Here is an 18,141-nt window from a genome sequence, read left to right on the forward strand (position 1 = left end):
CCTCTGGATTGGGGACAAACACATCGTAGCATTCGTGTGGAAACCTACATTTAAAAACCTACATTTAACAAAGTTAGGAAGCCTATCAGTAGGTGATGGATATTGTTGGGTTAAGCAGCCCAATATTAGCGAAAAGGTTCAGTAGCTCAACAGATATCAAAGCGAGAAAAATGCATTTCCCGCTTGTTAGTAGTTTCTTTAAACTCTTAAACAAACGTTTAGTATACACGTAATTTTCAAAATGAGAAGATTGAAGTGCTTCCTGTGCTTGATCTACCTTTGGTTTCCCGGTGCGACCTTAAGGCAGCTAAACAAGAACTATGCCATGTCCATATACGATCTGGGAGAGCTACTGACCCACAATAAAGTGCTGGTCAACCACCTAGAGGCCTACGCGGATAAGTTGCAGCAGAGGGTGGACCTTATAGACAGGTGAGTGAAACTTCATGAGACTAAGCCTTTAACAGTTTTTCCATGGCCCTACAGTTATGTTGAGATCATGAAAGAGAAGATAGCTCGCGCACAAAGGATGGATCACGACCCTCCGTCTAGTTTTTCCTTCATGCGACACATGCAATTCGATTGGCCCAACATTCTGTGGTATCTGGAGCAGCAGCCTGGTGAAGGTCAGTGCTCCTCAACCCATCGAAGAACCTTTTCATAAGCGATGTTTTTCTACAGCTCAAGCTACAGGTATAAGCCTTCTTCACTCTGATTTACCGACTACCAAGGATTTGGAGGAAACCCTTAATGGGCTGTGGCGCATTCAGACCATTTACAATCTAAATGGCTCTGATATGGCCAAGGGACTCCTGATGGGAGTGCAGCACAAGTGAGTGGAAGAAATCATTCGAATAAGAATAGTAGTGCTCATTAATTTTCAGTTACTCCACCACCCCATTTGAGGGCTATACCATCGCCAAGTATTTGGCGAAATGGGGGGACTATGCCAAGGCAAAAGATTGGATCTCTGTGTCCCTGGATCTATACCAGGCGGATGAGGATTACTGGGATTTGTATGAACAGCAGGGACTGTCTGCGGAAAACCTGTATGAACTGTATGTTAAGGTTTTAAATAACTTGAGCGAGGACAAGGAAAGGCCTCTTTCCACGATGATTGAGGCATCCAAAGAACCACAACTTGAAGCGGGCTCTCACTAGGCTGGAAATGAGCTATCGCATTGGGGAAGAGCCCCAGGAACAGGTCAGTGGAGGAACCGCAAAGAAAAGCCAGTAATGCGGATTAATCTATCATTTAGGAGTCTGAAGACCAGGATGACTTCCTGGACTGCTGCTCTAGAGAGTGCCGCCGAGGATCCCGACTTTACTGCCTCTACATTACCACTGCAACAGCGTTCCTCCGCCTGGCACCCCTGAAAATGGAGCTGCTATCACTTGATCCCTACGTGGTGATCTACCATGATGTGCTTGCGGACAGGGAAATGTCTTTACTGAAGTTGATGGCACAGAAGGACTTGGTTCGAGCTTCAACCTACGATGTAACGGATAAAGAGCACTCAGAAGATCCAAACCGCACCACAAAAGCCCGTTGGCTGGACCCTAGCCATAGTCTAATACGAAGGATGGGCATATTGACAGAGGACATGACTAACCTGGATCTCGAAAGATCGGAGGACTTTCAGGTTCTCAACTACGGCATTGGCGGCCACGATGCTATCCACCCTGACTATTATGAAGTGAGGAATTGATACTTTAAACCAACAAAACCAACCTGATCGAATTTATTTTAGGGTTCTAATCCTGAACTCCCCGATCGCGTTGCCACATTATTGTTCTACGTGAGTAACCTGTTGTTCATCTTTGGGAAGAGTTTCTATGAATCTCTCTTTCATTTAGTTGAGTGATGTGCCTCTGGGGGGCGCCACAGTGTTTCCCTTACTCGACCTGTCGGTGTTTCCCAAGAAGGGAGCAGTCTTGATGTGGTACAACTTGGATCACAAGGGGCAAGGCATTGAAAAGACCGTTCACTCGGCCTGTCCCGTCGTTGTCGGCTCCAGATGGGGTAAAATCAGCCTTAAAACCGAAACGTGATTGATTTACTCATGCATTTCCTCCCAAACAGTGATGACCAAGTGGATAAATCAGCAACCCCAACTATTTCGACGGCCTTGCGTAAGAGAGTAGTGAATAAAGTCTTTCGTTGAACGGAAACCATGTCAGATTCATGACCAATCGATTTCCCTGTCTTAGCTTTATTTTCTTCTTAACTTCTTAACTTCAGTCAGTGGCATTCCAGAGATAATGTTAAGCAGAAGTCTTCTCTATCTGTCGATTTTGGTTGTTGTCTGGGATGGTGGCGCCCTGAAGCTGGAAGAGAGCGAAGTGGTGGATCAATTCTATTCCACTTCAATCGTTAGCATGGAGGATCTCCTGGAGTTCCATGCGGATTTGCTTTTCCAGCTGAACAGCTATATTGACGTTCTGAGAGCTAGGATGAAACTCATACGAAGGTGGGTCTAGGGTTCTGTTTTGTAAGCCCGGGTTTCATCCTCCCCTCCCTCTAGGATAGCAGATTACATGATGGAGCATGATCATATAGTCAACCTCGAGGACCATTCCCTAAACTACTTTCATCTCGTTCGGCACATGCACAAGGATTGGGCACACGTGCTGGAGTTGATGGAGCAGCCCTTGGGTAAGAGTCAGCTGCTGTTTCTAAAGGAGTCGCGGCCCCACTATCCCAGTGCCTGGGACTTGGAAGAAGGCTCCTTGGGTATTCACAGGATGCAGAAGACATATCAGCTGCAGCCCAAGGATATGGTCAGAGGCCTGCTCGATGGCGTTCATCATGGGTAGGTGCAGCCATAAAAAAAAGACCCTTTCCTCCTTCATTCGAGGTCCTTTGCAGGACACGCTTTTCAACCCTCGAGTGTTTCACCGTGGCTCGAGCAATATATAAGAAGCACAGATACCACGACGCGGTGACTTGGCTGGAAGAGACCCTTAGCCTATACGATCAGGCATCAGAGCAGACAAAAGAGAACTACCAGATACTTGGATTTGATGTCTCCCAAGCGAACAACCTGTACATCAAAGGCCTCATGCATCTAAGTGAGTTTTGCAATCAATTGACACAAATCTCTCCTAATGACAATCAGATCGCTATAAGGATGCTTTGAAAGCCATTGATCGGGATCCCAAACCCTACCTAAGGCGACTTCGCGATCGAGTAGAGATGCGGATGATGAGCACTATCGATCTTCCGCTAGAGAAGCCCAATCCTCCTCTGACTGGCTTACAGCTCTGCTGTCGTGGGGGCTGTCCGTATCGGGACATGCACCGCCTGACCTGTAGCTACAACACCACAGCCGCGCCCTTCCTCCGGCTGGCTCCCTTCAAGACGGAGCTTCTCTCACTCGCCCCCTACATGGTGCTCTACCACGACGTCATCACACCGCTGGAGTCGCTGACGCTGAAAAATCTATCCAAGCCCCACATGAAACGTCGGGCCATGACCTTCAACAAACAGAAGCTGAGGCCTTTAATCGATTCGGGACGTACCTCGAACTCTGTGTGGCTCACGTCCCACGAAAATGCGGTCATGGAGCGGTTAGAACGAAGAGTCGGAGTCATGACAAACTTCGAGATGGAGAACTCGGAGGTATACCAGCTGATCAACTACGGGATCGGAGGCCACTATAAACCCCACACCGACCACTTTGAGACCCCACAGGTGAAGTCCCGACCGTAACGGAATTGGACTCATTTCTGATCTATGATTTCCTCCTTAGGCTCTCGAGCATCGCGGAGGAGGAGACCGAATAGCCACCGTTCTTTTTTATGTATGTTAAATGTCGAGTTTTGATTGAAACCCACTCTAGTTGTCGTGTCCTGCAGCTCAGTGATGTTCCCCAAGGTGGTGCCACTCTCTTTCCACGTCTAAATATCTCTGTTCAACCACGACAAGGTGATGCTCTTCTCTGGTACAACCTCAACGATCGAGGACAGGGCGAAATAGGCACAGTCCATACTTCTTGTCCCATAATCAAGGGATCTAAGTGGGGTAAGTATATTCTCTTGAACGTATAATGAAACCCATATGAACTTTTCTCTCTGTTTCAGCCCTGGTCAAATGGATAGACGAGCTGTCGCAGCCGTTCCGCAGACCGTGTAATCGATAGTACTTCCTTTTATACCCATATCTAATACAGAATTCTGTTAGCCACGCTTCGCTTTGACACTATTCAACGCAGAATCGCACTCTTACATCAATCATGTGGTTTTCTCTGCGAGTAAGAATCGTTCTGACGGCTCTTTCCTACTCTTTTTGGGTGGAGGCAAACGATGGGAAGGGTTCTTATTCCAATTTGGGCATTAAAGGACTGATAGATGTGGATGAGAAGCTTCTAAGTCAAATGGTGGACTATAGCAGTGTGCTCCAGAAAAAGATCAGTTTGATGCGTCGGTAGGTGCCACATTGAAGTAGAAAGAATCCTGACCTTAGTCAATCCAATCTCAGTTACATTGCTTTGATGAGAGTGAAGCAAACGCATGCGGAACCCGACAGGGAGCAGTATATGGCCAATCCCCTCCAAAGCTATTCTCTGATCCACCACATGCACTTCGACTGGACGACTTGGCGTAGGCTCATGGAGCAGTCACTAGGCAGAGGTAGACTCCACAAACATACAAACGCTCTCCATTAATCAAGATCTCTTCCCTTTATTTAGAGCAAATCTCTGAAATCCGTGCACTAATGCCCCAAATTTCCAGAATTGAATATGGTACCGCCATGCAAGATCTCATCCACGAACCCATGGCAGCAGTTCAGTTCGAGTAAGTGCAAGAAATCGATAGAATTGAGCGAGGAAAGAGTCTTAACAGATCCATATTCAGTCCGGTGGAGGCCTTGGAGCTTGCTACCTTCGCATACGACAAGGAGCGCCCCGATCTCGCCGAGAAGTGGCTGAATGTGACACTATCCGGCTACCAGAAACTCAGTCCCAGCAAAAAGGAACTCTACAAAGTGCTGAGCGTGGTCAAAGAGAGTGAAGTGCAAAAGCTCTATAAAAAGGTAAAAAAAATTAACAAATTGTTTTGGATTTTTGAATTGTTAAAAAAGATGTTGTGGCTATATTACAAACTCTAAGTAATACATATGATGCTGTACTTCGCAATCAGCTCTGTAATCAGCGCAAGTTGCGACCAGGAAATGTCCCGCGTTGACGTTAGATAAATGCATGTCGCATACAAATACAAAATACAACATTTCAATGTAAATAAATATTGTATCATACCATTTCGAATCATCTCAATTATTCTTAGAAGAGTGACGAATTGATAGCCCCATGAACCCCTTAAGACTGTGAGTTTTCCCCCCAAAGCAGCAGCTTCCAGTCACACACCCAATATGATAAGAAGTACCATAATATTCTTCGTGGGAGTGCTCGCCGGCTTAGACAGCTTTTCGAATGCCCAGTCTAGGGAGCATCCCGCCAGGTCGATATACAAGCTGCGCGAGTATCTTGAACTTCAAGGAAATTTGGTTCTCAACCTGGAGTACTATGTGTACCACCTGGAAATAAAACTGCATAAAATCCAAGAGTGAGTAGAGCGAATGGGGAATTGGGGATTTCGAAATATTAATCCTCTAAAAATCCCCTAGAGCTCTGCTTGACATGGAGAAAGTGCATGCTCTTTTTGAGGAGGACAAAAGGGCCTTTGTGTCCAATCCCGTCAACAGTTTCTCGCTCATCCGACACATGCACTCTGACTGGATGAAGTGGCAGCTCTACCTATCGGGGGACCCAGGACAAGGTTAGTTTTGATCCCATACCGTAGTCGTATGGTTATGTGTTATGTATACTATTCAGAACAACTGGCGTACATGAGGGAAACCAGTGCGTATCTCCCGACCAAGGATGATATCGCAGACGCCCTTCTGGGTATGGAAAGAGTGAGGAGTGTGTATGGCCTGGAGCCCCAGGATATGGCGAGTGGCTTGCTCTCGGACGTGCAGTACGAGTAAGTGATCCGATGTTAAGCAACATCCTGGATGTACATATATTCGAGCTACTCGATCTCCACCAGCTCTAGTTTTTCCCCCCATGACTGTCGCTCGCTGGCGGAGTACAGCATCGGAATGAAGGACTACCCCACTGCAGAGCGATGGCTACAGGTGGCCATATCGCTGCTTCAGGACAGAAATGAGGATCCAGTTGTCCCTCTGAAAATCATTGATGTTACCCAAATTCTAGTAGAAAGCTACCGCGCCCAGCGTATGTAATGAGAGGTATCGCAAACCGGATATCGACTCTCATTTTCCCGCAGGAAATCCTTGGAGTGCTGGGCATATCCTGGAAGCTGCTCTGAAGCTGAGTCCTTTTGATGCTCGTCTGTTGAGGCTGAAGGAGCAAGTGAGCACAGACTTGATGTACGAGGTTCCGCTGAAACCCAGGCCAAAAGGAGTGCCCGATCAGGATCACTGCTGTAATGGGCTTTGTAAGGGGCCCAGGAACAGGCACCTCCACTGCTTCTACCTCACTAAACGAGGATCCCCCTTTCTGCTCTTGGCGAGGGTTAGGACTGAGATTCTCTCTGACGATCCCTTTATTGCGTTGTACTACGATGTATTGACCCACTCCGATATGGTGTCCCTGCGGAACACAAGCGAGCCGTTGCTACATCCAGCCACCACCATTCAATATTTTAACGCGCCGCAGGAGTTGTCTAACTCCCGTACAGCGCACTTCGTCTGGCTGGAGCCGACCATTACAGAGGCGACCCGAAGAGCAGATCGGGTGCTTTGGGATGTCACGGGTCTAAATCTTAGCAACTCTGAAATGTTCCAGGTCAATAACTATGGGATTGGAGGCTCGTTCATGCGCCACAGTGACCTTTTGCACTCCGTAAGCATATCCTTAGTCTCCATCTAATTGATATTCCCATTCGGTTGTCTAGGAAAGAAATTATCTAGTGAGAGAACGCATTGCCACGGCCATATTTTACGTAAGTGAATGATGGACGACGATTCCTTCCCTCTGCCTATTGTCGAGTCTATACGAGTACGAGTATGTCTGATCCCACAGCTAAGCGATGTGCCCCACGGCGGCGCCACCTTGTTCACAGAGCTGAATGTGACCGTATTCCCCCAGGCAGGAACTGTTCTTTTCTGGTACAACCTGGCCCATTCAGGAGATCACGATATGAGAACACGCCACACAGGTTGTCCCGTCATCGTGGGTTCCAAGTGGAGTAGGTTTTCCCTTAGACTGTTTTAGCGATATCTGCAAATAAGTATTACCTTGATTTGGTTCTTTTCCTGTTAGTGATGACTCGCTGGATATATGACGATGGTCAGGCGTTCACCAAGCCCTGCCACACGAAACTAAAAAGCCCCATGGTTATGGCCTAAGCGGAGATAATGTGCCAATAAATTGGATTACTCTACAAAAATTGTATGGCGTGAAATTTTTATTTTGTTTCCCATAGTCCGATTTCAGTTTGAAAATGGCTAGTTGTATAGGGACGATCGAATAATTTATGTTCCTGGAAAGAGATCTTCCATTCGACCTTCAACAATATATGGATTCACTCAGAGAAGCTCGAAGTGATCATACCCGAAGTACTTTACACCCAGCATATATATGTACAAATTTATGTATTTAATACAATGTATGTTATATGTCTTTTGGTATCGCTGTTCACAAAAGACACGATTTGATGTTTTGTCAAACAAAATGTCGTCAAATCGGTCGAGTCGTTAGGGAGATTTTAATATAATATCTTATCCGTTTCCATTTGTATGTACATGTGTATGTTACTTGTGTATGTACATATTCTTTATGGGGTCGGAAACGCTTCCTTCTGGGCGTTATACACACCCATTTTCACCACAAATCTAATATGCCCCTTTACTCTTCGAGTGCCGGATTTACAAAATTAAAGCTAACAAAGTTACGAAACCTATCAGTAGGTGATGGATATCAAGGCGATAAAAATGCATTTCCCGCTTGTTAGTAGTTTCTTTAAACTCATAAACAAACGTTTAGTATACACGTAATTTTCAAAATGAGAAGATTGAAGTGCTTCCTGTGCTTGATCTACCTTTGGTTTCCCGGTGCGACCTTAAGGCAGCTAAACAAGAACTATGCCATGTCCATATACGATCTGGGAGAGCTACTGACCCACAATAAAGTGCTGGTCAACCACCTAGAGGCCTACGCGGATAAGTTGCAGCAGAGGGTGGACCTTATAGACAGGTGAGTGAAACTTCATGAGACTAAGCCTTTAACAGTTTTTCCATGGCCCTACAGTTATGTTGAGATCATGAAAGAGAAGATAGCTCGCGCACAAAGGATGGATCACGACCCTCCGTCTAGTTTTTCCTTCATGCGACACATGCAATTCGATTGGCCCAACATTCTGTGGTATCTGGAGCAGCAGCCTGGTGAAGGTCAGTGCTCCTCAACCCATCGAAGAACCTTTTCATAAGCGATGTTTTTCTACAGCTCAAGCTACAGGTATAAGCCTTCTTCACTCTGATTTACCGACTACCAAGGATTTGGAGGAAACCCTTAATGGGCTGTGGCGCATTCAGACCATTTACAATCTAAATGGCTCTGATATGGCCAAGGGACTCCTGATGGGAGTGCAGCACAAGTGAGTGGAAGAAATCATTCGAATAAGAATAGTAGTGCTCATTAATTTTCAGTTACTCCACCACCCCATTTGAGCGCTATACCATCGCCAAGTATTTGGCGAAATGGGGGGACTATGCCAAGGCAAAAGATTGGATCTCTGTGTCCCTGGATCTATACCAGGCGGATGAGGATTACTGGGATTTGTATGAACAGCAGGGACTGTCTGCGGAAAACCTGTATGAACTGTATGTTGAGGTTTTAAATAACTTGAGCGAGGACAAGGAAAGGCCTCTTTCCACGATGATTGAAACCCTAAATAGGCATCCAAAGAACCACAACTTGAAGCGGGCTCTCACTAGGCTGGAAATGAGCCATCGCATTGGGGAAGAGCCCCAGGAACAGGTCAGTGGAGGAATCGCAAAGAAAAGCCAGTAATGCGGATTAATCTATCATTTAGGAGTCTGAAGACCAGGATGACTTCCTGGACTGCTGCTCTAGAGAGTGCCGCCGAGGATCCCGACTTTACTGCCTTTACAATACCACTGCAACAGCGTTCCTCCGCCTGGCACCCCTGAAAATGGAGCTGTTATCACTTGATCCCTACGTGGTGCTCTACCATGATGTGCTTGCGGATAGGGAAATGTCTTTACTGAAGTTGATGGCACAGAGGGACTTGGTTCGGGCCGTAACCTACAATGCAACGGAGAAGAAACACTCTGAAGATCCAAACCGCACCACAAAAGCCGGTTGGCTGGACCCTAGCCATAATCTAATACGAAGGATGGGCATATTGACAGAGGACATGTCTAACTTGGATCTCGAAAGATCGGAGGACTTTCAGGTTCTCAACTACGGCATTGGCGGCCACTATGCCGTCCACCCCGACTTCTTTGAGGTAAGACCTTAATACTTTAAACCAACAAAACCAACCTGATCGAATTTATTTTAGGGTTCTAATCCTGAACTCCCCGATCGGGTTGCCACATTATTGTTCTACGTGAGTAACCTTTTGTTCATCTTTGGGAAGAGTTTCTATGAATCTCTCTTTCATTTAGTTGAGTGATGTGCCTCTGGGGGGCGCCACAGTGTTTCCCTTACTCGACCTGTCGGTGTTTCCCAAGAAGGGAGCAGTCTTGATGTGGTACAACTTGGATCACAAGGGGCAAGGCATGGAAAAGACCATTCACTCGGCCTGTCCCGTCGTTGTCGGCTCCAGATGGGGTAAAATTAACCTCAAAAGAGAAACAAGATTGATTCAACAATGTATTTCTTTCCAAACAGTGATGACCAAGTGGATAAATCAGCAACCCCAACTATTTCGACGGCCTTGCCTAAGAGAGTAGTGAATAAAGTCTTTCGTTGAACAGAAACCATGTCAGATTCATGACCAATCGATTTCCCTGTCTTAGCTTTATTTTCTTCTTAACTTCTTAACTTCAGTCAGTGGCATTCCAGAGATAATGTTGAGCAGAAGTCTTCTCTATCTGTCGATTTTGGTTGTTGTCCGGGATGGTGGCGCCTTGGAGCTGGAAGAGAGCGAAGTGGTGGATCAATTCTATTCCACTTCAATCGTTAGCATGGAGGATCTCCTGGAGTTCCATGCGGATTTGCTTTTCCAGCTGAACAGCTATATTGACGTTCTGAGAGCTAGGATGAAACTCATACGAAGGTGGGTCTAGGGTTCTGTTTTGTAAGCCCGGGTTTCATCCTCCCCTCCCTCTAGGATAGCAGATTACATGATGGAGCATGATCATATAGTCAACCTCGAGGACCATTCCCTAATCTACTTTCATCTCGTTCGGCACATGCACAAGGATTGGGCACACGTGCTGGAGTTGATGGAGCAGCCCTTGGGTAAGAGTCAGCTGCTGTTTCTAAAGGAGTCGCGGCCCCACTATCCCAGTGCCTGGGACTTGGAAGAAGGCTCCTTGGGTATTCACAGGATGCAGAAGACCTATCAGCTGCAGCCCAAGGATATGGTCAGAGGCCTGCTCGATGGCGTTCATCATGGGTAGGTGCAGCCATAAAAAAAAGACCCTTTCCTCCTTCATTCGAGGTCCTTTGCAGGACACGCTTTTCAACCCTCGAGTGTTTCACCGTGGCTCGAGCAATATATAAGAAGCACAGATATCACGACGCGGTGACTTGGCTGGAAGAGACCCTTAGCCTATACGATCAGGCATCAGAGCAGACAAAAGAGAACTACCAGATACTTGGATTTGATGTCTCCCAAGCGAACAACCTGTACATCAAAGGCCTCATGCATCTAAGTGAGTTTTGCAATCAATTGACACAAATCTCTCCTAATGACAATCAGATCGCTATAAGGATGCTTTGAAAGCCATTGATCGGGATCCCAAACCCTACCTACGGCGACTTCGCGATCGAGTAGAGATGCGGATGATGAGCACTATCGATCTTCCGCTAGAGAAGCCCAATCCTCCTCTGACTGGCTTACAGCTCTGCTGTCGTGGGGGCTGTCCGTATCGGGACATGCACCGCCTGACCTGTAGCTACAACACCACAGCCGCGCCCTTCCTCCGGCTGGCTCCCTTCAAGACGGAGCTTCTCTCACTCTCCCCCTACATGGTGCTCTACCACGACGTCATCACACCGCTGGAGTCGCTGACGCTGAAAAATCTATCCAAGCCCCTCATGAAACGTCGGGCCATGGTCATGGTCAACAATCTGAAGGTGAGGCCTTTTATTGACTCGGGACGTACCTCGAACTCTGTGTGGCTCACGTCCCACGAAAATGCGGTCATGGAGCGGTTAGAACGAAGAGTCGGAGTCATGACAAACTTCGAGATGGAGAACTCGGAGGTATACCAGCTGATCAACTACGGGATCGGAGGCCACTATAAACCCCACACCGACCACTTTGAGACCCCACAGGTGAAGTCCCGACCGTAACGGAATTGGACTCATTTCTGATCTATGATTTCCTCCTTAGGCTCTCGAGCATCGCGGAGGAGGAGACCGAATAGCCACCGTTCTTTTTTATGTATGTTAAATGTCGAGTTTTGATTGAAAACCACTCTAGTTGTCGTGTCCTGCAGCTCAGTGATGTTCCCCAAGGTGGTGCCACTCTCTTTCCACGTCTAAATATCTCCGTTCAACCACGACAAGGTGATGCTCTTCTCTGGTACAACCTCAACGATCGAGGACAGGGCGAAATAGGCACAGTCCATACTTCTTGTCCCATAATCAAGGGATCTAAGTGGGGTAAGTATATTCTCTTGAACGTATAATGAAACCCATATGAACTTTTCTCTCTGTTTCAGCCCTGGTCAAATGGATAGACGAGCTGTCGCAGCCGTTCCGCAGACCGTGTAATCGATAGTACTTCCTTTTATACCCATATCTAATACAGAATTCTGTTAGCCACGCTTCGCTTTGACACTATTCATCGCAGAATCGCACTCTTACATCAATCATGTGGTTTTCTCTGCGAGTAAGAATCGTTCTGACGGCTCTTTCCTACTCTTTTTGGGTGGAGGCAAACGATGGGAAGGGTTCTTATTCCAATTTGGGCATTAAAGGACTGATAGATGTGGATGAGAAGCTTCTAAGTCAAATGGTGGACTATAGCAGTGTGCTCCAGAAAAAGATCAGTTTGATGCGTCGGTAGGTGCCACATTGAAGTAGAAAGAATCCTGACCTTAGTCAATCCAATCTCAGTTACATTGCTTTGATGAGAGTGAAGCAAACGCATGCGGAACCCGACAGGGAGCAGTATATGGCCAATCCCCTCCAAAGCTATTCTCTGATCCACCACATGCACTTCGACTGGACGACTTGGCGTAGGCTCATGGAGCAGTCACTAGGCAGAGGTAGACTCCACAAACATACAAACACTCTCCATTAATCAAGATCTCTTCCCTTTATTTAGAGCAAATCTCTGAAATCCGTGCACTAATGCCCCAAATTTCCAGAATTGAATATGGTACCGCCATGCAAGATCTCATCCACGAACCCATGGCAGCAGTTCAGTTCGAGTAAGTGCAAGAAATCGATAGAATTGAGCGAGGAAAGAGTCTTAACAGATCCATATTCAGTCCGGTGGAGGCCTTGGAGCTTGCTACCTTCGCATACGACAAGGAGCGCCCCGATCTCGCCGAGAAGTGGCTGAATGTGACACTATCCGGCTACCAGAAACTCAGTCCCAGCAAAAAGGAACTCTACAAAGTGCTGAGCGTGGTCAAAGAGAGTGAAGTGCAAAAGCTCTATAAAAAGGTAAAAAAAATTAACAAATTGTTTTGGATTTTTGAATTGTTAAAAAAGATGTTGTGGCTATATTACAAACTCTAAGTAATACATATGATGCTGTACTTCGCAATCAGCTCTGTAATCAGCGCAAGTTGCGACCAGGAAATGTCCCGCGTTGACGTTAGATAAATGCATGTCGCATACAAATACAAAATACAACATTTCAATGTAAATAAATATTGTATCATACCATTTCGAATCATCTCAATTATTCTTAGAAGAGTGACGAATTGATAGCCCCATGAACCCCTTAAGACTGTGAGTTTTCCCCCCAAAGCAGCAGCTTCCAGTCACACACCCAATATGATAAGAAGTACCATAATATTCTTCGTGGGAGTGCTCGCCGGCTTAGACAGCTTTTCGAATGCCCAGTCTAGGGAGCATCCCGCCAGGTCGATATACAAGCTGCGCGAGTATCTTGAACTTCAAGGAAATTTGGTTCTCAACCTGGAGTACTATGTGTACCACCTGGAAATAAAACTGCATAAAATCCAAGAGTGAGTAGAGCGAATGGGGAATTGGGGATTTCGAAATATTAATCCTCTAAAAATCCCCTAGAGCTCTGCTTGACATGGAGAAAGTGCATGCTCTTTTTGAGGAGGACAAAAGGGCCTTTGTGTCCAATCCCGTCAACAGTTTCTCGCTCATCCGACACATGCACTCTGACTGGATGAAGTGGCAGCTCTACCTATCGGGGGACCCAGGACAAGGTTAGTTTTGATCCCATACCGTAGTCGTATGGTTATGTGTTATGTATACTATTCAGAACAACTGGCGTACATGAGGGAAACCAGTGCGTATCTCCCGACCAAGGATGATATCGCAGACGCCCTTCTGGGTATGGAAAGAGTGAGGAGTGTGTATGGCCTGGAGCCCCAGGATATGGCGAGTGGCTTGCTCTCGGACGTGCAGTACGAGTAAGTGATCCGATGTTAAGCAACATCCTGGATGTACATATATTCGAGCTACTCGATCTCCACCAGCTCTAGTTTTTCCCCCCATGACTGTCGCTCGCTGGCGGAGTACAGCATCGGAATGAAGGACTACCCCACTGCAGAGCGATGGCTACAGGTGGCCATATCGCTGCTTCAGGACAGAAATGAGGATCCAGTTGTCCCTCTGAAAATCATTGATGTTACCCAAACTCTAGTAGAAAGCTACCGCGCCCAGCGTATGTAAATCCGCAGGAAATCCTTGGAGTGCTGGGCATATCCTGGAAGCTGCTCTGAAGCTGAGTCCTTTTGATGCTCGTCTGTTGAGGCTGAAGGAGCAAGTGAGCACAGACTTGATGTACGAGGTTCCGCTGAAACCCAGGCCAAAAGGAGTGCCCGATCAGGATCACTGCTGTAATGGGCTTTGTAAGGGGCCCAGGAACAGGCACCTCCACTGCTTCTACCTCACTAAACGAGGATCCCCCTTTCTGCTCTTGGCGAGGGTTAGGACTGAGATTCTCTCTGACGATCCCTTTATTGCGTTGTACTACGATGTATTGACCCACTCCGATATGGTGTCCCTGCGGAACACAAGCGAGCCGTTGCTACATCCAGCCACCACCATTCAATATTTTAACGCGCCGCAGGAGTTGTCTAACTCCCGTACAGCGCACTTCGTCTGGCTGGAGCCGACCATTACAGAGGCGACCCGAAGAGCAGATCGGGTGCTTTGGGATGTCACGGGTCTAAATCTTAGCAACTCTGAAATGTTCCAGGTCAATAACTATGGGATTGGAGGCTCGTTCATGCGCCACAGTGACCTTTTGCACTCCGTAAGCATATCCTTAGTCTCCATCTAATTGATATTCCCATTCGGTTGTCTAGGAAAGAAATTATCTAGTGAGAGAACGCATTGCCACGGCCATATTTTACGTAAGTGAATGATGGACGACGATTCCTTCCCTCTGCCTATTGTCGAGTCTATACGAGTACGAGAATGTCTGATCCCACAGCTAAGCGATGTGCCCCAGGGCGGCGCCACCTTGTTCACAGAGCTGAATGTGACCGTATTCCCCCAGGCAGGAACTGTTCTTTTCTGGTACAACCTGGCCCATTCAGGAGATCACGATATGAGAACACGCCACACAGGTTGTCCCGTCATCGTGGGTTCCAAGTGGAGTAGGTTTTCCCTTAGACTGTTTTAGCGATATCTGCAAATAAGTATTACCTTGATTTGGTTCTTTTCCTGTTAGTGATGACCCGCTGGATATATGACGATGGTCAGGCGTTCGAAACTAAAAAGCCCCATGGTTATGGCCTAAGCGGAGATAATGTGCCAATAAATTGGATTACTCTACAAAATGTTCCTAAATTTCCAGCCATATCCTCTAATAGAATTTTTAGCCCCGTAGGGGCATTAACCATATGATGCTCTTGGCGAGTCCCGACAACATCTTCTGCTGGAGGAGCCAGTGAGAAAGGATACGTAAGATCTTTCTCTTAGAATGAGAAAAACAGTGCCTGCTTTCGGTGCAACTCTCTTACCTTGAGACCATATAGGAGCTCCTGCCCCAGTCCATCTCAAGCAAACACATAAAAGGAATAATGTGTATACCTATGGTGCCTCCACAGGATAATTCTCACTCTTCGGACCACCGACCATAGCATCCCCGAGTCGACAAAAGACAAAACCTACTGAAAATACAACAAGCCTCATTCTCTATTAAGGAACGAGAATGGTACCTATGAGGAAGTATGTATGTCTACCATATAAAACTCTAAAGATAATCATAGCTTAATAACCAGTTTATATCTTATTACGAAGAAAGTGTCTATCTTCTGATTTGATACGATTCGTGGATTCGATTCTCTCTCTACTTGACATTAGTTATTGTCTACGCCAAAACCAGTTGCCGGCTCGTTGAACCCCGCGCTTTCTTTGAGTGCGTGCCAAAACAGGTTTCGAATCAGAAGCAGAACCTCTGACATCTCTGGAATTATGTAATATTCAGTCGCTATTCAGTGCGGGGTCAAGTGGTAGATTCAGTCGGCATCTAATCGCTTCGGGATGATGTTACCCCTGCTGTTGGTGGGCGCCCTGTGGCAGGGCCTTTTCCTTGCCTGTGAAGCCGAGTTCTACTCCTCCGTGCACACGATGACCAAGGTATTTGGTTACGAGCAGAAAATGCTGCAGCACATGCAGAAGTTCGTTGCCGATAATCAGAGCAAATTGGATTTCCTGAGAGCGTAAGTGCTAGCGAGGGGCGTGGCAAATCAAGCGTGACTCACGACTAATTGAATCTCGGAAAACTCAATCTGCACCGACAGGCGGCTGCGAGAGTTCGAGCAGGAGCGCACCGAGGCGCAACACTGGGGCACGGCATACTTCGAGAGTCCGCTGAACCAATATTTGCTCAGCAAACGACTGACGGTGGACTGGCGGCGGGTGCAGAACCTCATGTATGCCGACACGGGCGAGAGTGGGTGAAGCATCAATTTAGCGGCTCGAACTCTATTAAAGACACACTTCTTCCTAACCAGAGCCCTTGGAGCGGCTGCTGAAGCTACGACAGCGTCCCTCCATGCCCGATGCCAGCGAACTGGAGGGCGCCATCGATGGCCTGCTCCGGCTGCAGTACGTCTACAGGCTGGAGGCCAAGCACCTGGCCAAAGGCATCTTGGATGGAGTGAACCATGGGTGAGACAGTGGATATTGATCCAATCGACCTTTGCTGCATTGTTTCTTTGTTTTTTTAGCACACAGCTGAACTCCGAGCACTGCGTGGACATTGCCCGATTGGCATTGAGGGATCAGCATCCGCGACTCGCGCACGCCTGGCTGTTGGAGGCGAAAGATCGCGTGTTCCAGGACCCAAAACTCCAGCCGCAAATTCTGGCTCTGCTCGTGCAGGCCAAGGCGGAGTTGGCCGACTTCCGGGGAGTGAATGACACCTACCAGGAGCTCTTGAGGATCCATCCAGCCAGCGAGGAGCATGCCAGAAACTACGAGGAATTCATGCGGAACCATGCAGTGAAAGCTGGCTTGTATGAATCCAAAACCATAGAAGAGCATGCCGTAAGTGAGAAGAGTTCGCTTACAAGTGGTGATTCCAACTTCCCATATCTTTCTCAGCCCATACCCGAGGATCCCTCGAAGCTGGACGAGTTCGAGGCCTACCGTTTGACGTGCAGCGGCCACAGCAGGCTCACAGCCCGAGAGCAACGGCATTTGCGTTGCGGGTACATGACCGAGACCCATCCCTTCCTCTTGTTGGCGCCCCTCAAGGCGGAGGAGTTGAGCCACGACCCCCTGCTAGTGCTCTACCATGACGTGATCTACCAGAGCGAGATCGACGTCATCAGGCAGCTGACAACCAACAGGATGGCCCGCGCAATGGTCACACTCACCAACCAGTCGACGGTGTCCAATGTGCGCACCAGCCAGATAACCTTCATCGCCAAAACAGAGCACGAGGTGCTGCAGACCATTGACCGCCGAGTGGCAGACATGACCAACCTGAACATGGACTATGCGGAGGATCATCAGTTCGCCAACTATGGCATCGGTGGTCACTACGGCCAGCACATGGACTGGTTTACCGAGACTACCGTAGGTTACTGGATTGGTCTTAGATAGAGATTTACTACAATGTGACACTCTCTCTCTCTCTCCCTCTGCCACGCAGTTCGATAATGGTTTGGTCTCCTCCACCGAGATGGGCAACCGCATTGCAACGGTCCTCTTCTACGTAAGTAGAGAAAGTAAGTCTTCGAGTGGACTTTTCACGTAGAACATCTCCTTGAACAGCTCTCGGATGTGGCTCAGGGCGGCGGCACTGCCTTTCCCTATCTGAAGCAGCACCTGCGTCCCAAGAAATATGCAGGTACTTAACAAGTTCATTTATTCACTTCAAACACCCCTAATAACTCAAACACTTCCGTCTCGATAGCCGCCTTCTGGCATAATCTGCATGCAGCGGGCAGAGGTGATGCCCGCACGCAGCACGGTGCCTGCCCCATCATCGCTGGATCTAAATGGGGTAAGATCTCTGGAAAGAGTTCTCTATGTTCTATACTCTATATTCTATATATGTGCTTTCCAGTCCTAAATCGCTGGATTCGGGAGTTTGTGCAGTCGGATCGACGTCCCTGTCTGCTGTGGGATGACTCTCTTGCCACTTATGCTCAGATTATGGAGCTGGCTAAAAACCAGGAGACGAAGAAGGAAGCATCGAGCTGAGGGCCACTCCAACCACCAAGTCAAGCTTTAAGGAATGAGAGTCTAGTTTATTCGAAATTTATAGGGAAATAAAGATATTAATAAGTGATGAAGTGAC

General features: G+C 47.5%; 8 protein-coding genes across 9 annotated transcripts; all 8 read left to right on the forward strand.

Moving 5' to 3' along the window:
- Positions 1-235: 235 nt before the first annotated feature.
- On the forward strand, positions 236-2,167 carry LOC113567356 (prolyl 4-hydroxylase subunit alpha-1). 2 transcript variants are annotated; one of them, XM_026994895.1, is made up of 5 exons: positions 236-432; positions 487-626; positions 682-832; positions 885-1,204; positions 1,260-1,324. In XM_026994895.1, exons 1-4 carry the CDS (start codon positions 242-244, stop codon positions 1,159-1,161), a joined length of 759 nt encoding a protein of 252 aa, XP_026850696.1. In that variant the 5' UTR covers positions 236-241; the 3' UTR covers positions 1,162-1,204; positions 1,260-1,324. The 2 variants fall into 2 exon arrangements, with proteins under 2 accessions (XP_026850696.1, XP_026850697.1); XM_026994896.1 differs by lacking the exons at positions 236-432; positions 487-626; positions 682-832 and adding exons at positions 1,752-1,799; positions 1,858-2,023; positions 2,084-2,167 and having other exon boundaries at positions 1,104-1,204; positions 1,260-1,697.
- A 102-nt stretch (positions 2,168-2,269) lies between these two features.
- On the forward strand, positions 2,270-4,227 carry LOC6594830 (prolyl 4-hydroxylase subunit alpha-1). The gene is made up of 7 exons (XM_026994892.1): positions 2,270-2,471; positions 2,526-2,813; positions 2,870-3,072; positions 3,120-3,694; positions 3,753-3,803; positions 3,859-4,024; positions 4,084-4,227. The coding sequence occupies exons 1-7, from the start codon at positions 2,380-2,382 to the stop codon at positions 4,140-4,142; spliced, it is 1,434 nt and encodes a 477-aa protein (XP_026850693.1). The 5' UTR covers positions 2,270-2,379; the 3' UTR covers positions 4,143-4,227.
- Positions 4,228-4,235: 8 nt separating this feature from the next.
- On the forward strand, positions 4,236-5,313 carry LOC113567460. Its single transcript, XM_026995418.1, has 5 exons — positions 4,236-4,426; positions 4,481-4,632; positions 4,692-4,797; positions 4,858-5,035; positions 5,287-5,313. The coding sequence occupies exons 1-5, from the start codon at positions 4,236-4,238 to the stop codon at positions 5,311-5,313; spliced, it is 654 nt and encodes a 217-aa protein (XP_026851219.1).
- Positions 5,314-5,368: 55 nt separating this feature from the next.
- On the forward strand, positions 5,369-15,159 carry LOC6594829 (prolyl 4-hydroxylase subunit alpha-1). Its single transcript, XM_026994891.1, has 9 exons — positions 5,369-5,565; positions 5,627-5,778; positions 5,835-5,985; positions 6,052-6,239; positions 6,292-6,869; positions 6,922-6,969; positions 7,050-7,215; positions 7,290-7,363; positions 15,115-15,159. The coding sequence occupies exons 1-9, from the start codon at positions 5,372-5,374 to the stop codon at positions 15,124-15,126; spliced, it is 1,563 nt and encodes a 520-aa protein (XP_026850692.1). The 5' UTR covers positions 5,369-5,371; the 3' UTR covers positions 15,127-15,159.
- LOC6594828 (prolyl 4-hydroxylase subunit alpha-1) lies at positions 8,026-9,981 on the forward strand. The gene is made up of 8 exons (XM_002020487.2): positions 8,026-8,222; positions 8,277-8,416; positions 8,472-8,622; positions 8,675-9,005; positions 9,061-9,498; positions 9,553-9,600; positions 9,659-9,824; positions 9,885-9,981. The coding sequence occupies exons 1-8, from the start codon at positions 8,032-8,034 to the stop codon at positions 9,944-9,946; spliced, it is 1,527 nt and encodes a 508-aa protein (XP_002020523.2). The 5' UTR covers positions 8,026-8,031; the 3' UTR covers positions 9,947-9,981.
- Positions 10,088-12,012, forward strand: LOC6594826 (prolyl 4-hydroxylase subunit alpha-1). Its single transcript, XM_026994893.1, has 7 exons — positions 10,088-10,272; positions 10,327-10,614; positions 10,671-10,873; positions 10,921-11,498; positions 11,557-11,607; positions 11,663-11,828; positions 11,888-12,012. The coding sequence occupies exons 1-7, from the start codon at positions 10,181-10,183 to the stop codon at positions 11,944-11,946; spliced, it is 1,437 nt and encodes a 478-aa protein (XP_026850694.1). The 5' UTR covers positions 10,088-10,180; the 3' UTR covers positions 11,947-12,012.
- LOC6595305 lies at positions 12,053-13,057 on the forward strand. The gene is made up of 4 exons (XM_026994897.1): positions 12,053-12,230; positions 12,285-12,436; positions 12,496-12,601; positions 12,662-13,057. The coding sequence occupies exons 1-4, from the start codon at positions 12,181-12,183 to the stop codon at positions 12,912-12,914; spliced, it is 561 nt and encodes a 186-aa protein (XP_026850698.1). The 5' UTR covers positions 12,053-12,180; the 3' UTR covers positions 12,915-13,057.
- Positions 15,160-15,595: 436 nt separating the features above from the next.
- LOC6595303 (prolyl 4-hydroxylase subunit alpha-2) lies at positions 15,596-18,136 on the forward strand. Its single transcript, XM_026994761.1, has 9 exons — positions 15,596-16,051; positions 16,133-16,284; positions 16,346-16,502; positions 16,562-16,880; positions 16,938-17,414; positions 17,491-17,553; positions 17,613-17,688; positions 17,755-17,844; positions 17,908-18,136. The coding sequence occupies exons 1-9, from the start codon at positions 15,873-15,875 to the stop codon at positions 18,042-18,044; spliced, it is 1,650 nt and encodes a 549-aa protein (XP_026850562.1). The 5' UTR covers positions 15,596-15,872; the 3' UTR covers positions 18,045-18,136.
- Positions 18,137-18,141: the final 5 nt, after the last annotated feature.

This window comes from Drosophila persimilis, unplaced genomic scaffold (assembly GCF_003286085.1).
Source record: "Drosophila persimilis strain 14011-0111.01,24,50 unplaced genomic scaffold, DperRS2 tig00000000-arrow-pilon, whole genome shotgun sequence".
In the NCBI taxonomy this organism is placed as follows: domain Eukaryota; kingdom Metazoa; phylum Arthropoda; class Insecta; order Diptera; family Drosophilidae; genus Drosophila; species Drosophila persimilis.

Excerpts from the sequence above, each read along its gene's own strand:
- LOC113567356 (XM_026994895.1), top strand. The coding sequence starts at position 242 with ATGAGAAGATTGAAGTGCTTCCTGTGCTTGATCTACCTTTGGTTTCCC. Across the intron at positions 433-486 it reads AGGGTGGACCTTATAGACAG|TTATGTTGAGATCATGAAAG; the intron begins GTGAGTGAAACT and ends ATGGCCCTACAG. Across the intron at positions 833-884 it reads CTGATGGGAGTGCAGCACAA|TTACTCCACCACCCCATTTG; the intron begins GTGAGTGGAAGA and ends ATTAATTTTCAG.
- LOC6594830 (XM_026994892.1), top strand. The coding sequence starts at position 2,380 with ATGGAGGATCTCCTGGAGTTCCATGCGGATTTGCTTTTCCAGCTGAAC. Across the intron at positions 2,472-2,525 it reads AGGATGAAACTCATACGAAG|GATAGCAGATTACATGATGG; the intron begins GTGGGTCTAGGG and ends CCCTCCCTCTAG. Across the intron at positions 4,025-4,083 it reads AATCAAGGGATCTAAGTGGG|CCCTGGTCAAATGGATAGAC; the intron begins GTAAGTATATTC and ends TCTCTGTTTCAG.
- LOC113567460 (XM_026995418.1), top strand. The coding sequence starts at position 4,236 with ATGTGGTTTTCTCTGCGAGTAAGAATCGTTCTGACGGCTCTTTCCTAC. Across the intron at positions 4,798-4,857 it reads ATGGCAGCAGTTCAGTTCGA|TCCGGTGGAGGCCTTGGAGC; the intron begins GTAAGTGCAAGA and ends ATCCATATTCAG. Across the intron at positions 5,036-5,286 it reads TGCAAAAGCTCTATAAAAAG|AAGAGTGACGAATTGATAGC; the intron begins GTAAAAAAAATT and ends AATTATTCTTAG.
- LOC6594829 (XM_026994891.1), top strand. The coding sequence starts at position 5,372 with ATGATAAGAAGTACCATAATATTCTTCGTGGGAGTGCTCGCCGGCTTA. Across the intron at positions 5,986-6,051 it reads CTCTCGGACGTGCAGTACGA|CTCTAGTTTTTCCCCCCATG; the intron begins GTAAGTGATCCG and ends GATCTCCACCAG. Across the intron at positions 6,240-6,291 it reads AGAAAGCTACCGCGCCCAGC|GAAATCCTTGGAGTGCTGGG; the intron begins GTATGTAATGAG and ends ATTTTCCCGCAG.
- LOC6594828 (XM_002020487.2), top strand. The coding sequence starts at position 8,032 with ATGAGAAGATTGAAGTGCTTCCTGTGCTTGATCTACCTTTGGTTTCCC. Across the intron at positions 8,223-8,276 it reads AGGGTGGACCTTATAGACAG|TTATGTTGAGATCATGAAAG; the intron begins GTGAGTGAAACT and ends ATGGCCCTACAG. Across the intron at positions 8,623-8,674 it reads CTGATGGGAGTGCAGCACAA|TTACTCCACCACCCCATTTG; the intron begins GTGAGTGGAAGA and ends ATTAATTTTCAG.
- LOC6594826 (XM_026994893.1), top strand. The coding sequence starts at position 10,181 with ATGGAGGATCTCCTGGAGTTCCATGCGGATTTGCTTTTCCAGCTGAAC. Across the intron at positions 10,273-10,326 it reads AGGATGAAACTCATACGAAG|GATAGCAGATTACATGATGG; the intron begins GTGGGTCTAGGG and ends CCCTCCCTCTAG. Across the intron at positions 10,615-10,670 it reads CTCGATGGCGTTCATCATGG|GACACGCTTTTCAACCCTCG; the intron begins GTAGGTGCAGCC and ends GGTCCTTTGCAG.
- LOC6595305 (XM_026994897.1), top strand. The coding sequence starts at position 12,181 with ATGGTGGACTATAGCAGTGTGCTCCAGAAAAAGATCAGTTTGATGCGT. Across the intron at positions 12,231-12,284 it reads AAGATCAGTTTGATGCGTCG|TTACATTGCTTTGATGAGAG; the intron begins GTAGGTGCCACA and ends ATCCAATCTCAG. Across the intron at positions 12,437-12,495 it reads GGAGCAGTCACTAGGCAGAG|AGCAAATCTCTGAAATCCGT; the intron begins GTAGACTCCACA and ends CCCTTTATTTAG.
- LOC6595303 (XM_026994761.1), top strand. The coding sequence starts at position 15,873 with ATGATGTTACCCCTGCTGTTGGTGGGCGCCCTGTGGCAGGGCCTTTTC. Across the intron at positions 16,881-16,937 it reads AAACCATAGAAGAGCATGCC|CCCATACCCGAGGATCCCTC; the intron begins GTAAGTGAGAAG and ends TATCTTTCTCAG. Across the intron at positions 17,689-17,754 it reads GCGTCCCAAGAAATATGCAG|CCGCCTTCTGGCATAATCTG; the intron begins GTACTTAACAAG and ends CCGTCTCGATAG.